This window comes from Drosophila ficusphila, unplaced genomic scaffold (assembly GCF_018152265.1).
Source record: "Drosophila ficusphila isolate 14025-0441.05 unplaced genomic scaffold, ASM1815226v1 contig_636, whole genome shotgun sequence".
NCBI lineage: Eukaryota > Metazoa > Arthropoda > Insecta > Diptera > Drosophilidae > Drosophila > Drosophila ficusphila.
The window spans coordinates 2,224,941-2,240,197 of NW_025064569.1; the positions used below are offsets into that span (position 1 = coordinate 2,224,941).

At 41.6% G+C, this 15,257-nt stretch overlaps 2 protein-coding genes across 2 annotated transcripts in view; one reads left to right on the top strand and one right to left on the bottom strand.

Moving 5' to 3' along the window:
• Positions 1-1,935: 1,935 nt before the first annotated feature.
• On the top strand, positions 1,936-12,214 carry LOC108093010. Its single transcript, XM_017192913.1, has 3 exons — positions 1,936-2,085; positions 8,182-10,230; positions 10,289-12,214. The coding sequence occupies exons 2-3, from the start codon at positions 8,473-8,475 to the stop codon at positions 12,092-12,094; spliced, it is 3,564 nt and encodes a 1,187-aa protein (XP_017048402.1). The 5' UTR covers positions 1,936-2,085; positions 8,182-8,472; the 3' UTR covers positions 12,095-12,214.
• Positions 12,215-12,665: 451 nt separating this feature from the next.
• Positions 12,666-15,257, bottom strand: part of LOC108092999 (neurotrimin) — a 51,836-nt gene continuing 49,244 nt past the window's right edge. The window contains 3 exon segments of the mRNA XM_017192895.2: positions 12,666-13,883; positions 13,944-13,997; positions 14,000-14,101. Of these exon segments, the coding sequence (XP_017048384.2) occupies positions 13,687-13,883; positions 13,944-13,997; positions 14,000-14,101 (353 nt within the window). The 3' untranslated portion in view covers positions 12,666-13,686.

Genomic DNA, 15,257 nt, shown 5'->3' on the forward strand with positions numbered 1-15,257 from the left:
CGAAGTTATAATTATATTTCCATTAATTCTATTAATATTTTTCCTATGGCAGCTATATGATATATGTAGTTGTCCTATTTTTATAAAAATTTTTTCTTTATGTTATAACGACGTTATATTATTCGATCTTTTCTATGGCAGTTATATGATATAGCTACCCGAATTTGATACAATTTTATTGGAAATTCGATAGTAGTTAAAAAATGCCATCTGGAAGAAATCAAGTCGACATGATTAATAATAACGGCGTGTTAATTTTTTATTCCATCTCACGTATATGGGAGCATTCCGATATAGTAGCCGTTCTGTCCCGTTCCGACATATATAATGTGTGCAATAACTACACCACTTTTGGTAAAATTTCAGCAAGATAGCTTTAAAACTGTTAGACTAGTTTATATAGAAACAGACAGACGCCAGACGTATTTCGATGCAGATCATGATGCTGATCGAGAAAATATACTCTTTATAGGGTCTGAGGTGTCTCCTTCACTGCGTTGCAAACTTCAGACTGAAATTATAATACCCTCTGCAAGATTATAAAAATGTGTATCATAATTTTGAGTATTGCAGCCTTTCAATCGGTACTCCTTACTCGATATCTGTTATTTGTAAAGTATAAGTGTATATTGTATTTGTTTCTATAAATACAAATATGCAATTCCATAAACGACTTTTTGTTTTGATCAAGATCACCAGAGTAGTCGCTCTTTGTTTGTTTGTCTGTCCGTTCGAACGAAATTTGAAAAATATTGGGACTAAAATTTTACTCTGCGAAAGATTGTTACTTTTTTTTTGCAACCCCTACTATTAACCCACAACCCGCGTAAATCTTTGATGCAAACACATTTAGATACTATTCATGAATACGCAGCGAAATGTTTTTTTTTATACCCTTTCAGAGCAAAGGGTATTATATTTTCAATCAGAAGTTTGCAACGCAGTGAAGGAGACACCTCAGACCCCATAAAGTATATATATTCTTGATCAGCATCACGAGCAGAATCGGAATACGTCTGTCCGTCTGTCTGTTTCTCTTCAAACTAGTCTATCAGTTTTAAAACTATCTTGCTGAAACTTTCCCAAAAGGTGTGTAGTTATTGCACGCAGTATATAAGTCGGAACGGGCCGGATCGGCCGACTATATCGGATAGCTCCAATACGAGAGAACGAAATAAAAAATTCTCAGGCAGCTGTTTTTGATCGGATCGACTTGATTTCTTCCAGATGGCGTTTTCTAACTGCTATTGAATTTCGGATTAAATTTTATTAAAAGCAGATAACTCTACCATATAGCTGCCATAGGAGAGATCAAAAAATATATATATAAATAATGAAAAAAAAATATAATGTCGTTGTTTTTAATCCCACGAGCAGAATTTTTAGAACATCAAGTTTTTTAAATACTCTTAAATCGAGAAAAAATTTCTTAAAAATCAGAGTACTATATCATATAGCTGCCATAGGAAAGATCGAAAAATCTATAAAGAAATAACGGAAACAAAATAATTACCTCGTTGTTTTTCTTGAGTTTAAAATTAAATTTCATCAAAATCAGACGACTATATCATATAGCTGTCATATGAACAATATGAAAAATGACATGTATTTTGTTCGACATGTTTAAGGCCTGCAAGGGTATATAAGCTAGCTTCCTTTCTTGCTCTCTATTTAAATACCTATTACCTAAATACCTATATTTATTTACATTCATTGTACCTTACATTCATTTTTGGAAAAAATACAAATAAATTAAAAACTTTGTTTTTACCTTTAAAGGGAGTATAACAGTTTCTGTCAAGAGACAGCCGTTAGGGTTTAAGTTAAAGTTTGGAAAACACTGAGCTTTAATGATGCTGCCGCCTACAGACGACAGGCGGCTCGTGGTGACTGTCCGTATTAACAGCTGTTCTATTTTGAGAAAGCGACAAAAGGAGTGTGAAAACGATCAGAAATTCTTTCTTTTGCGACAATGTCTCGCCTTTTCGCGGGCTTGAATTTAATATAAAAAATAATAACAAAAAGGCAAAGCAAATTGGGTCTCTTATGATTTCGCAAGCAAGTTTTTCTGAGTTCTACAAAAAAGTAAGTATAATAAACGAAGAGTTTGCAGAAATAAAGTTGTTTTGATGTTCTTGGTCTTCAATACAAGACAAGTTGTTGTACTGTAAAAACACTAAAAACGCTAGTCCGCCAAATTTGTTCTTACCATACCCTTAATATTCCCTTGGCTGGGTATTCGATTCGATGTAGCCATAGGACAGACGACTGATGAAGCGAAGATAAAAAATGTTTTTTGACAATCTATGATGGCCAGGGCCGGCGAAACATTTTGAATCCAGGTGGGTAATTTTTTTTATTAGAGCAGCTTCAATTAAACACGTTTTATCATAGTTGGTGCTCCAATATAAAGTGAAAGAAAGGATGTGTAAGGGACACTTGGAGAAGCTTCTTCAACTGTAGAATCAGAATAACTTAAAAGAAGCATTTCAACATCAAAAGGGTTTATTGACACGGATAAAGACAACTCTTTGATAGAACGCCAAATAAGAAATGACTGCAAACAAAATTTTATTTTTATCTGCATTTGTTCCTTGAACTAAAGGAAGTGTTTGTCGAAAACCTCCTTCCTCCCATCAAAATGTTATTACCGCAAATATTTTTCACGTTCATCCCAAACAAAAATCTAGAATCTTAGACCGCTGAGATGGTGTTTCTATTTTTACATTTATCAAATACAGGGAAAATATGAATGCGGAGTGGGCTTTGCGGGCTACAATCACCAATAAAGCAGCGAATCCTGAGGAGCAAACATCTAATGCTATCTTTTGGGGGAAAGGTACTTTTGCCAAAAACAAAATCAATAAAAAGATCTTGCCTGTGCCACCGGGGCATGCAAAAAATATTTCACTGTTTTTCGAAAAGAATTTTGTAATAGTTTTTTAGATATCATTTCTCCCGTCCCTTAGGGAATTTTCGTCGATGCTTAATTTTATTAAATTAATATTGCTTTTATGTTGTTGAAGTATTGCTTATTTAAAAATGGTTTATTAATTCGATTTGGCTTTGGCAAAGCATAGTATAGGACAACCTTATATCTTCGATAAAAATAACACATTTTTTAAATACTTTTTCCATTACCACTTCGCAACTATTGCAGATTCGTACAAAAAACTTCTAAAAAGTTATTTTTTTGCTTTATGCTCCTTCTAATTTCCAGGAAAACCTGGTCGTCATTATCATTTGAAACCTCGAATTGTTCCTCGTAAAATAGGAAAGTACTTCAACATGAGATTAGGTCCACTTCACAAAGTTAGAAAGCACTGTCTGACTGTCTTTTCCAATTGCTGATCAACAAATACTTCTCTAATGCAGCATAAACTATAGTCCTTTAACTAATCCATTTTTAACCCCGGGTTTTTTTTACACCTTAAACCCAGCTGCTTCTTCATTCCCATCAACAAACAAATTTGAAGAAACTGAGCTAGACTTTAAAAAAAATTGTAAAAAGCTACCAAGTAAATAAAATCATCATCTAAAAGCAATTATTGTATTTTCCATAATGTTTAAATACATTTAAGGGAATATAATAATGTGTTGAAAGGTGGAAGCTGAATCTTCCCTTTTTCCAACACATGTCGAACCAAATGCGATGGGATTAATTAGCTGATTAAAAAGATTGCACCGGCCAACTACTATACCCACTGCCATTTAAAACGTAGCTAAGCTCCATCAGCTGGAATTATGGAGTGGATGATTGAAAAAAAAATCAACATTCAAAAAGGGTTTGAAAATATTGTTTTGGGATGGGGCATGCGTATAAAATTGGGTTGCCCATGCGCACCGTTTTTTTTCATAATAAATTTTAAAACTGTCAAAACTAATCCCCAATGTAAAAACATTATAAGAATGCAATTAGTTTACTTCGCTTTCCTTAAACTTCTTGTCTCGATAACCTCTTTGACCTCTTTACTCTTTGAAAGTGCAAATTGAAGGAAAAACAACATATTTTTTTATTTCAAACATAATTAACTTTGAAAAGGTCATTCGTTGTTTATTCAAATTTGTTTTATTTTTTGTAAAAAAAACTTTTGTTCATATTTAAATTTATTAAATACATATTATAAATTAATTGCATTTGCGTCTTTTGGCCTCAGTTAGATATTAGTTGCATCGCCAATATTTTTGATTATGAAGTTTAGTGATTCCTTGCAGTCATCACAAACGTTGAGCAAAATGCGGTAACGAAGCTACATATGTCGATTTTTCATTTCATTATATAAGTCATCTTATAGTCGGTTGCTCAGTGGTAAAGCTGCTCCAGATCAGGCCGATGATGAGGTGGCACCGGTAGAGTGCTTGCTGAGTAGCAGTGAGTGTCAAGATCGATGAAAATTGGCGGCCGGGCTGCTGCTCCCAGGTGGCCGCTGATGGTGTGCCACCGGTTGGGTGGTTGATGATGTGTAAAATGAAGTTTAAGTCGAGAGGGTGACTGCCCCCTATACCCCTGGCCTTAAGCTCAGTGGGCGAATGCAAATAATATAGCGGCTATAGCCGGAGTAAAGTTTATGGAGCTAAGTGCTTTTTATTCAAATAATTATAAAACAGAACTGAGGAACTTAGCTGTACGAAAAAGGGACCTTAGTCGGCAGGCCGACCGCATGACAATGGAAAACGCTGACGATCGCAAAATGAGCATAACTCACCATACCGGGAACCAATGGGACCCAGGCACGGCCCCCAAAGGCGGGTATGCTAAGTCGGCATCTAGAAAGACTAGGGTGATCCAAGAATCACCCGAGATTTCTAAGTTCACTAATTTCCGTAAATTTGTTACCCCTCAGTAGTGTTAACTTACATATATACTTCACCAATTGTTTCTAAGACAGCTATACCTATAATATAGTCGTCCAATTTTTATGAAATTTGATTCGAAATTCGTTAGTAGTTAAAAAACCCCATCTGAAAGAAATATAAATAATGGCAAAAAAATATAACGTCGTTGTTTTTTATTCCACGAACATGATTTTTAGAACATTGACTTATAAACTACCCTTGAATGTCGAAAAAATTTCATAAAAAACGGCCAACTATATCACATAGCTGCCATAGGAAAGATCGAAAAATCTATATAGAATTTACCGTTGATAACACCGTTGTTTTTCATCAGACAAGCATAATTTTTGGAATATAGTGTTTTCTAATGACTCTTGAATTTCGAATTAAGTGTCATAAAAATCGTACGACTATATAATATAGCTGTCATATAAACAATAGTCGAAAATATGGAAAATTAATAGAAAAATCGTCATAGTTTCGATGTTGTTTAGCCTTTATGTATTTTGTTTGACACATTTACTGACTGCATTGTCAAGAAGCTTACAAACCTTTCCTCCTCATAAGAAGATTTTCGATTCTTACAACATCAGTGATGGAGTATACTTATTTAGTTCTGAAAAATTTTGCGATAATTTTCGTATCTCTATGAAAGCTATATGAAATACTCGTGGCAGTCCGATTTGTATGTAAATATTTTTATACCCTTGCAGAGCAAAGGGTAATATAATTTCAGTCAGAAGTTTACAACGCAATTAAGGAGACCCCTCGGACCCCATGTAATATACCGTATATATTCTTGATCAGCATAACGATCTAAATCGAAATACTTCTGTCCGTTTCTATGTAAACTAGTCTCTTAGTTTCAAAGCTATCTTGCTTTGTTTTGCGTTGTTTTTGATCATGTCGACATGATTTCTTCCGGATGGTGTTTTTCAACTACGGCCGAATTTTTAATTAAATTTTTATTAAAATCGGATAACTCTATCATATATCCCAAGACCATGGTTTTTAAAACATGGAGCATCTTGAATTTCGAATTAAGGTAATAACAAGAAAAGAAGCTAGCTTCGGCAAGCCGAAGCTTATATACCCATGCAGTCACCAAACAAATCGAACAAAATACATAAAGGTTAACAACCTCGAAGCTATGACGACTTTTCTATTCATTTTCCATATTTTCGACTGTTGTTCATATGGCAGCTATATGATATAGTTGTCCGATTTTTATGAAATTTTTTTCTCGGTTCAAGGGTAGTTCATAAAGTCGATGTTGTAAAAATCATGCTCGTGGAATAAAAAACAACAACGTTATGATTATTTTGCCATTATTTCTATATATATTTTTTGACTCCTCCTATGGCAGCTATATGATAGGGTTATCCGATTTTGATAAAATTTAATCCGAAATTTAATAACCGTTGAAAAACGCCATCTTGAAGAATTCAAGTCGATCTGATCAAAAACAACGGCGTAATAATTTTGTATCCTTTATTTTTTTGACCTCTTGTATGGGAGCTATCGATATAGTCGCCCGATCCGGCCCGTTCCAACTTATATACTGCGTGCAACAACTACACAACTTTTGGGAAAGTTTCAGCCAGATAGTTTACATAGAAACCGACAGGAGGACAGACGGACAGACAGACAGATGGACAGACGGACAGACGTACATACATATTTCGATTCAGATGGTGATGCTGATCAAGAATATATGTACTTTATGGGGTCTGAGGTGACTCCTTCACTGCGTTGCAAACTTCTGACTAAAATTATAATACCCTTTGCTCTGCAAGGGTATAAAAATCGAACGACTATATCATATAGCTGTCATTAAACGATCATCGAGAATATAGAAACTTAATAGAAAAACTGACATAGCTTCGATGTTGTTTAGCCTTTATGTATTTTGTTCGGCATATTTGATGACTGCAAGGGTATATAAGCTTCGGACTACCGAAGCTGGCTTCCTTTCTTGTTTAAATATCTATTATCGTTACGAATTCCTAAATGTCGAGCAACTGCTCGAAAATTAGTCTTTTACGGATTAATTTTAAAAGCCATGTGTTAGTTATAACCGTCCGTTTCCGTCCGACATATCGACGCATTTCCGCGAAAGTATCGTTTGTCGCTTTTTTTCGAAATTGAGATTTTAATGCAAAATTGTTAGACACCTAATGTCTCACTACCCTGTGAAATATTATAACTGAAAACCCTATAGTTCCGATAAAAATTAAGTTTCAATTTTATCGTACGTTACAGTGCTTTTCCACGTGCGCGCGAAATTAGCGAAATTCAGTCAAAAGTTCGCCCCGCACTGAAGGGGACACCTCAGACCCAATAAAGTGTATATATTCTTGATCAGCATCACGATCTGAATCGAAATACGTATGTACGTATGTCCGTCTGTCCTCCTGTCTGTTTCCACGCAAACTAGTCTCTCAGTTTTAAAGCTATGTATCTTGCTGAAACCAAAAAACCCAAAAGTTGTGCAATTATTGTACGCAGTATGTATATAAGTCGAAACGTGACGCATCAGGCGACTATATCGGATAGCTCCCATACGAGATTGATAATCAAGTTTTTTAACTAGTCTTGAATTATGAAAATAATTTCCAAAGTTCGGACAAATATATCATATACTAGCTGCAATGGGAAAGATCGAAATATCTTTATAGAATTAACGAAAATTAACGGGAAAGAAAAATGATCAAATCGTTGCTTTTCTCAGAAAAGCATACTTTTTAAAATGTACAATTCTCTAATGACTCTCGAATTTCGAATTGAATTTCATAAAAATCGGACGACTATATCATATAGCTTTAATATAGAAACTTCATAGAAAAATTGACATAGCATTGATGCTGTTTTCCCCCTTTAGGCATTTGGGTCGGCATATTTGATGACTACAAGGGTATAGTATATTAGCTTTGGCAAGCCGAAGCCTTTTTCTGTTTAAACTATTTTATGTTTTAAAGTTATGGTTTCTAACAATCTAATGAGAAACAATTAGAACACATTATTTTTTACACATTATCTTTGCCACAATCTTAGTATTTTTTTATCTCGACCTCTGTCAAGTGACTTCTATAAGGTGCCAACTGTAAAAGTTAAATTAGTTGTTGTATTGGTTCAATCCTTACTTCTATAACTTTCAGTGTGGTTTTATCACTTGGGTCTTGTTAATATTTCCAAAAATATTCCTAACTTTTTTTTACCGGAATTTAAAATTTACAACCTATTTGCCAGCTGCCACCCTGCAGATGTTCCAAGTCAAAAGGTAGAGCAATATTCATTACTTTGCAAGTCATAAAATTATGTATCTACCTGTTTCTGATTTTGCAGGTCACCTGGAAAAAGTATTTAAAGAAAAGTTCTGGAAAATAATTAAACCACGGTAAACGCAGGGAAACCCATAAGATCGGCAGCTGTGCCATTAAGCTACCTGATCGGTGATCAGTGGATTACGCGGAATCTGGGAAATCAGGTCGGCTGTTAGAAAATTTGCACCCGGTCCACGGATTACTTCTATAACTTACCTGAGTCCGCTATAAGAATCACCACTCCGCGCCACAGAGCCACAGTTACAAACTGCAACGTCCAACGTGAACAACCAGATAACGAGCAAACCTTAAGATGGTGCTAACCAATTCAACTCCCAACAACGCTCACAAGCAAAACGAAATGGTGGTGAACACGGCAGCCATGAACAGTGAGGACCTCAGCGAGCTTCTGCAGTTGAACGCGGAGATTGAGGAGCGCCGTCGTTCTAGCCAGCACGGAAACGCCAGCAGCGCCTGCGGCTTGCTCCGGGCTACAATGACCAGGGAGGAGCTCTTTGAGATTTCCTCGCTGGACGACGATCGCTTTTTGACTGCACTGGAGCATCAGAACTCGTACTTGTCCCCTCGCCGAGTTCAGGTTACCGACCTGGACCTGTCCAGCATAGAAAATCTGATGAAGTACTTCGACGAAGAAGTACCCGTTACGCCCACCAAGACATTGGGGGCCTCCAAGGCTGCTTCCACAGGAAAGGTGGCCAGTGTAATAGCCAAGTTGGTCCTCCAGCCAGATGCGGGCTCTCCGCTCAAGCCGAAGGTGTGTAGTGGGAACCTTAAGATCAGTGAGCTCAAGCAGAAGTACGAGCAGAAGCCGGTCCTGGAATTGCCAGGCTCCGCACCGCAGGGATCGAGAAGGATGTCCGCCTCTTTGCCAGTGAAAGTGAAGGAGATGGCCCAGCTGTTCAACTCGAAGATCAGTCAAGTGATACGCCGTGCTGAGGAGCCCCACTACGTCCAGCTGCAAAACGAGCTCTCGCCGGAGGTCAAGCCCAAAAATCACCTGAAGTCGGACCCCCATCGCCAAGGACCCTGCCTGGTGGCCGAGGAAGTGTTCCGCGAACTGAGCGTCAAGGACAAAGCTCTCCTGTTCAACAAGTTTGTTGGTGACATGGCAGCCAAACACCCAAAGTTCAACGCACACGCTGCGGATCTTAAGGCGAAGGTGGATAAACAGGTGGCCCGCGGCGAGGTGGTGGCGGAACAACAAGCCAGCGTCAAGCATCTGGCGGAGGAGCTGGAGGCGAAGTGCATCCTGCAGCCAGGATCGCCACCGCGTCCAGCAGGAGCCTCGCCGCCCAAGGCGGCCGAGAGCAGAATGGAGCTATCTACTCCTCAGCTCCACGTAAGCACACTTACTGTGATCCTTAAGCCCAGTCCGGAGCGCAGGGCTCCGCAGGCGACCACTCGTCGCTGCCTGGACCGTCAAAGAGAAAGGGACTATGGCCGAGAGCGATCCCAAAAACGAAACCTTGCCGCAATACGCACCGTCCTACCAACGGAGGCCTATGCGCCGCCAAAGAAGATCCGCCGCACTCGGCAGGAGCGTATCGGATGCGACAACCAAATGTTTTTTCAGAACGAGCATCTCGAGAGCCTGTTCTACACTTGGCTCAGTACCGAGAACGGCGTGCAGTTCGACATAGCTAGTGTGTCCAACAGTCAGCAGACCATAGAGATCGCCTCCGAGGAGGGAGATTACCTGGAACCGCCGACTTTAGAGCAGAGTGCCTCTCCGTTGGCGGAGGTGAGCCAAAAGTCCGCGGTCGAACGGCTCCTGGAGGAGGCCATAGCCAAGTTGGAAATTGAGAACAGAGTGAAGGAGGAAACACACGTCGAGGAGAAGGAGGTCGATACGGCCCAGGCTTCAGATCACCCTCATGATCAGGCTCAGGCTGAGTCGGAGACCGTTCCCGTCACTCCGCGCCGCATCAAGCGTCAGGCTCCGCCAGTTCCAGCCCCACGGCCAAGTTTGAGTCAAACCCAGTCCAGTGCGTCCAGCTGCAAGCAGTCAGAGGCTGAAGAGAGCGAGTCCGGGTTGTCTACCCTACCCAAGGTAAGTCCAGTTATAACTGGGGCAAAGCATGGTCTAATTACAGTTTTTTATCCCACAGATAACCAGCGACGAGTCCCAACCTGAGACTCCCAAAGAAGACTTGCAGCCAGGAGACTTCGAGTTTGTAAAGCCCCAAAGGCCGCCGCGAAAGAAGAAGATGCGTCGAACTCTCACTTGGAAGAAGGAAAACTCCATCGTGGAGGCCACTGCGGTCACCTCAACGGACTCTGACTCAGACTACAAGCCGCCGGCCTTGGCCCAGACGAAGAAAAAACCGCCGACGAGCTGCAACTTCCCGCTGCCCGAGCAAAGCTTTATCGAGCTGGACAAGTCGCTGATGCGCCATGTGAACTCGCCCCGAAAGATCAAGTCGGCATACACGCTGACCGTGATGTCCTCCCCTTCGCCGAATGCAGACAGCGATCAGTCGCCCAGCCAAACCCCAAGGCAATCCCTCGGCCAAGCCATGCGGGACAGTTTCGTGGACCAGGGCTTCGAGACGTGTTCAAATGATCCGATGGACAACAGTCCGATGCGTGGATCCTCTGCAAGCGGCTCGGACTCTAAGCCCTCCGGGTTCTCAACGCCCGTCAAAGGGCGTCTTGCTTGCAGTCCGGCGCAGCAGCAACTATTCAGCCCCATTCTCGCTCAGGAAGGCAAGGATAGGCCTCGCCGTAGCTCCTTGGCCATGCAGGTGATTCGGGAAGACCACCCGCTCGACCTAGACGCCGCCTCCAGCTCGCCATCCACGCCATGCAGTGAGCGGGAGTTCTTTGCCAACGCGCCGACCGTCGAACTGAACTCCTTCCAGGACGGGACTCCAGCTAGCCAGCCTATGTCGTTGTTCTGGGTCACTTCAGGGGACTTCACAGTCTCTTTGGAAATCTTCAGGAACAGCCCGGAACGCCTCCGTCTGCTTTACGAGATCTTCACGCAGAAGAGTTGGGAGATCCGAGATCTGGCCTTCGGAATCGACGGCCACAAGTTTACCGGCCGAGGGGCGAGCTCAGACTCTGCTCGGCAGTCGCTGCCAGAGCGACCGCCCAGTGTAGTAGGTTGCTCCCACTACTGGTTCGCCAGCGGAGACTTCGCCGTGCCCTTCAGTGGAAAACTGATGCCTGGCGAGAAGATCGAGCGGCTGTTCGCGTTCCTCAACGAGGAGCAGTCCGAGTTGCGCTTCGGCGTGGACCACATCGAGTTCAGTAGCGTGCCGGAGTTCTGGCCCACCACCCAAAAGTATTCCATAGAGAGCAGCTACAGCATGCTGGTGGGTCTGCAGACGGGCGCCAGCAATGGCCTGGAGGGGCGCAGCAAGAACTCCTGGCCCAACAATGGCAGCAGCTTCAACCAGGCGATCAAGACCAGCGACTTGGACCAGACGGAGTTCGAGACCGACAGCCTAGGCAACAACAGCGGAAGGCTGTCCTTTTCGCCCGACCTTTTCTCCTTAGATTACGAGCCAGTGCCCCTGGACGAGCTATTCGCCAAGGCGGCTCCGGTTGCCGCTGCGCCCGCTGCGCCCGCCATGTCCCTGCCGCAGATGATGCAGACGCTGAAGCAGCAACAAAGAAAACTTCGCAGTGTGGAGCAGCGCCTCCGCTGCTACGGCCAACCCTCCAACTTGGCTGACGCCTCGCTGGAGCACTACCGCAACACCCCGCAATATGTTCACAAGCTGCGCTCCGTCATCCGCGCCATAGACAACATCGGACGCGAAGACGGCTTCCGTGGCTGCACGATGGAGCAGCTCGAGAGCTTTATGTACTTTCTCAGCGAGTACGCGGATGTCTGCCTGGCCAGCTGCAGCGAGCACATGGACAAGATACTCGACACACTGATGGACCGCAGGGCCGTTCAGGTCTAGGCCGTAGTGCTGCATATCTTTAATTTGACTTTGTAACCAGCTCTCATTTCAAATAGTTCTAGACGTCAACATGTAATGTTACAAATATTTTAAATAATAAACTTTAAAGAAAAAAGTTAAGTCATGAGATTGCATAATTGGGCGGTTCGGGTAGATAAACGCTTCACCAGCTTCCTACTGTCGTCCAGACTTGGTTTAGCCACGTAGAGGTCTTGGAACCATCACGCTTCGTGCCAAAATATAAGTTTTCCCCTTTTCCCCCAAGCAAATTCGAATGTTGCAGGCCCTTCAGACTCGCCCAGGCCAATGATAACAATGTTTGTGCATTCCCAGTGGCTAGAGTAATCCATTCAGAGCTAAAAGGGGGCAGAGTGCGGTTCAATAACAATTTCACGTGCCAAAGTGCTGCGCAAACACGGAATCAAATAAGAATCTCAAACCATCGAAGTTTGCAATAAAGCCATGCTTAGCATTTATCTGTGCTGGGGTCATCACATGATCTGGTGATGTTTTCCCTTCCTTCTCCTGAAATAAAAGGCTTAGAAGATGTAAGAAGCAACCCAAAACATAGATATTTTATTTATTTCTTTCGCCGCGCCAGTGTGTTCCGTCAGGGACCACGTTCATTAATATACATTATCACTCTTATCGTTAAGAAACACAAACTAAGGCCTATGATATATGTACGTATTTAAATATGTTACTGTATGGGTACTAATGGGGACTTAAGATTTTCGGTTGAGGCAATATAATCATGCTTCAAGTGTGAACCGCGTTTAACTCAGCAATTAACTAAGTTATGTATAAACAGTGGTCATTTGTTTCGGGGTTATTTTGTAAGTATCATGTAAATGTTTTTTGATTAATGCATTTTACCTGCCTGCCTGTTTGTATTGAGGGATTATTTAAGCCTTGACTTTTCCTTCTAAATATCTATTTTATAAATCGTTGAATGTATACTCTCGTACAAATGAACATCAATTTCTTATGCCTATAACGAGTACATAATTTACAGCTGCATTTGGCATTTTCCATGCAATATACGAGTACGTGTTTATTTACAGTTTGTTTGCAAGTGTATGCGTGCTTATTTTATAACAATTTGGCATCATTTGAAATGTATATTTTTCCCCTTATTTACTTTAATTAAATAATTTTGTTAACTAACTAACCAGGATTTATGTGTATTTGGTTTAAATGGGCATTCGGTTCAAAAATCTATTACAATTTTCGCAACGTTTTTCGCATTCCTTTCACAGTTAACATAAACGAACAGTTTTTGAACCAACCATAAAAAATCATTCGAACAGGTCGACTGAGCGCATCAACCTCACTGTAAATAATTATGAAGGTTAATTTGATGGCGGCTTTGTTTACCCTCAAAACAGTAGATTGTTGCACCGACCGAGTTCAAACATTAGTGGACCATGGTTAAAAGTAAAAGTCTGACACGTTAGCGTTTGCAGTCGCTATGGTAATTTAATATATGTTGTTGTGGCTGCCGACTGCCCCTCTGTTCGACCCCACTCCTATTGTTTCTAATGGCACTTTATTAATAAGATGTGAGTTCGACGATCTGTTTCCTTAACTTACTAACCACACGTCTTTGCCGCCAGCAGTGGGAGGAGCGTGAGGAGCCAGCAGGTGAGCAGCGGGCGGGGGGCGGCGATTGGGCCAAGAACCCCGGTGTTCCTTCCCTTAGCCCAGTCGTAGCCCTTGAGGCTGCTGCCCGTCAGCTTCTGCTTCGTCTTGTCGATCTCGTTCAGACTGGACTGATACTTATTGCGCACTGGAACAAAGAAGCAAGACCAATTGGTCGTAGGACACGGGTGCCTTTGGCCAAACTCACAGTTGTCGCTTCCGATCCCCGAGCCAGTTGGTCCTTCGCCGTCCACTCCAATCGGGGGGTGTTGGGGGGTCCGTTCGGCACGACTGCAGCTGGCGTCGTCGTCGTTCGTCGCAGCGTTGTGGTTGTGGGTGGCGGTTGGGTCGTCGGCGGATTCGACACTGCACGGAAACAGAGAAAAGGGCAAATGATACCGTGGATAGTAACATGGCTCAAATTAGGGGTTCCACCACCGCATTTGACCGAAATACAGCTATGACGATAACAAAAGTTAACTTCGGGGATATAGTTATGCAATTGCGCCATCCACAGAGGGCGGCTTAATCATCATTGTGCGTTTGTGTGCCCCATAGACTTTTGCGTAGTTGTACTAAACTCTTCCTTTGGCTCACGACCTGTCCTATGGGTTACTTAAAAATACAGCAAAACACAACAAATATCACTGCATTAATTACCTATTATTAGAGATTTCATCAACTTATAACCTAATTTGTAGTATGTTAATTTCTTTGTATATACATACATATGTATATATCTTTGATCACCATCACTATCTAAGTCGATCTAGACACGACAGTTTATCTGCCTTTCTGTCTATGTGTCTGTGTGTAAAGCCTTTGTAGTTTTTGCGGCTAGTTAATTTTGGAGCGGCTGCCAAAACGGAGAAATATATATCAAATTGATGCAGAAATAATTATGAAGACTTTAAGTTTAAGCATACATGACTTTAGACATCAACATCATTCACTTAAAAACGTGTTTGCGTTTAAAAGAATGTTTGTTACTAACAATCTCAAGCCTTGTTCTAAGCGTCAACGAAACAGCCCGTAAATGAGAATGTAGCCCTACAAATCTCACTTTTAAAAGCTTCCTCAGAGCTTAAGCCATATTTGATTTCCTAACTGACCGAACTGAGTTCAACTTTTGGGCATCGTCAATTCACAAAAATCGTTGACTCCGCCTTCTCCGCTTCTTTTCGATAACTTCCTCCTAAGATTTCCTACAGACAGGAATCCTTTCGCGTGGTTGCCCTTTGTCGGCAATATTGGGGACAATTTGTTGGGCAAATTTATAGAGCTTGGAACTTGTCCTTGTCGTGACTGGGAATCACGAATCTGTACCCACCCCTCTTTTCGTGAACGTCGTTGTCCTGCGACTGTATCTCCGCCTGACCACTCAATAAAATTGTCACAGGTTCATTGTTCACATTGTTGGCGTGGTCATTGTTACCTTTAATTGGTGGATCGACACCCACTTCTGTATGGGCTTCATCCATTGTTGTGCCAGCGAAATAAAAGTCGTGTATATATAAATTAA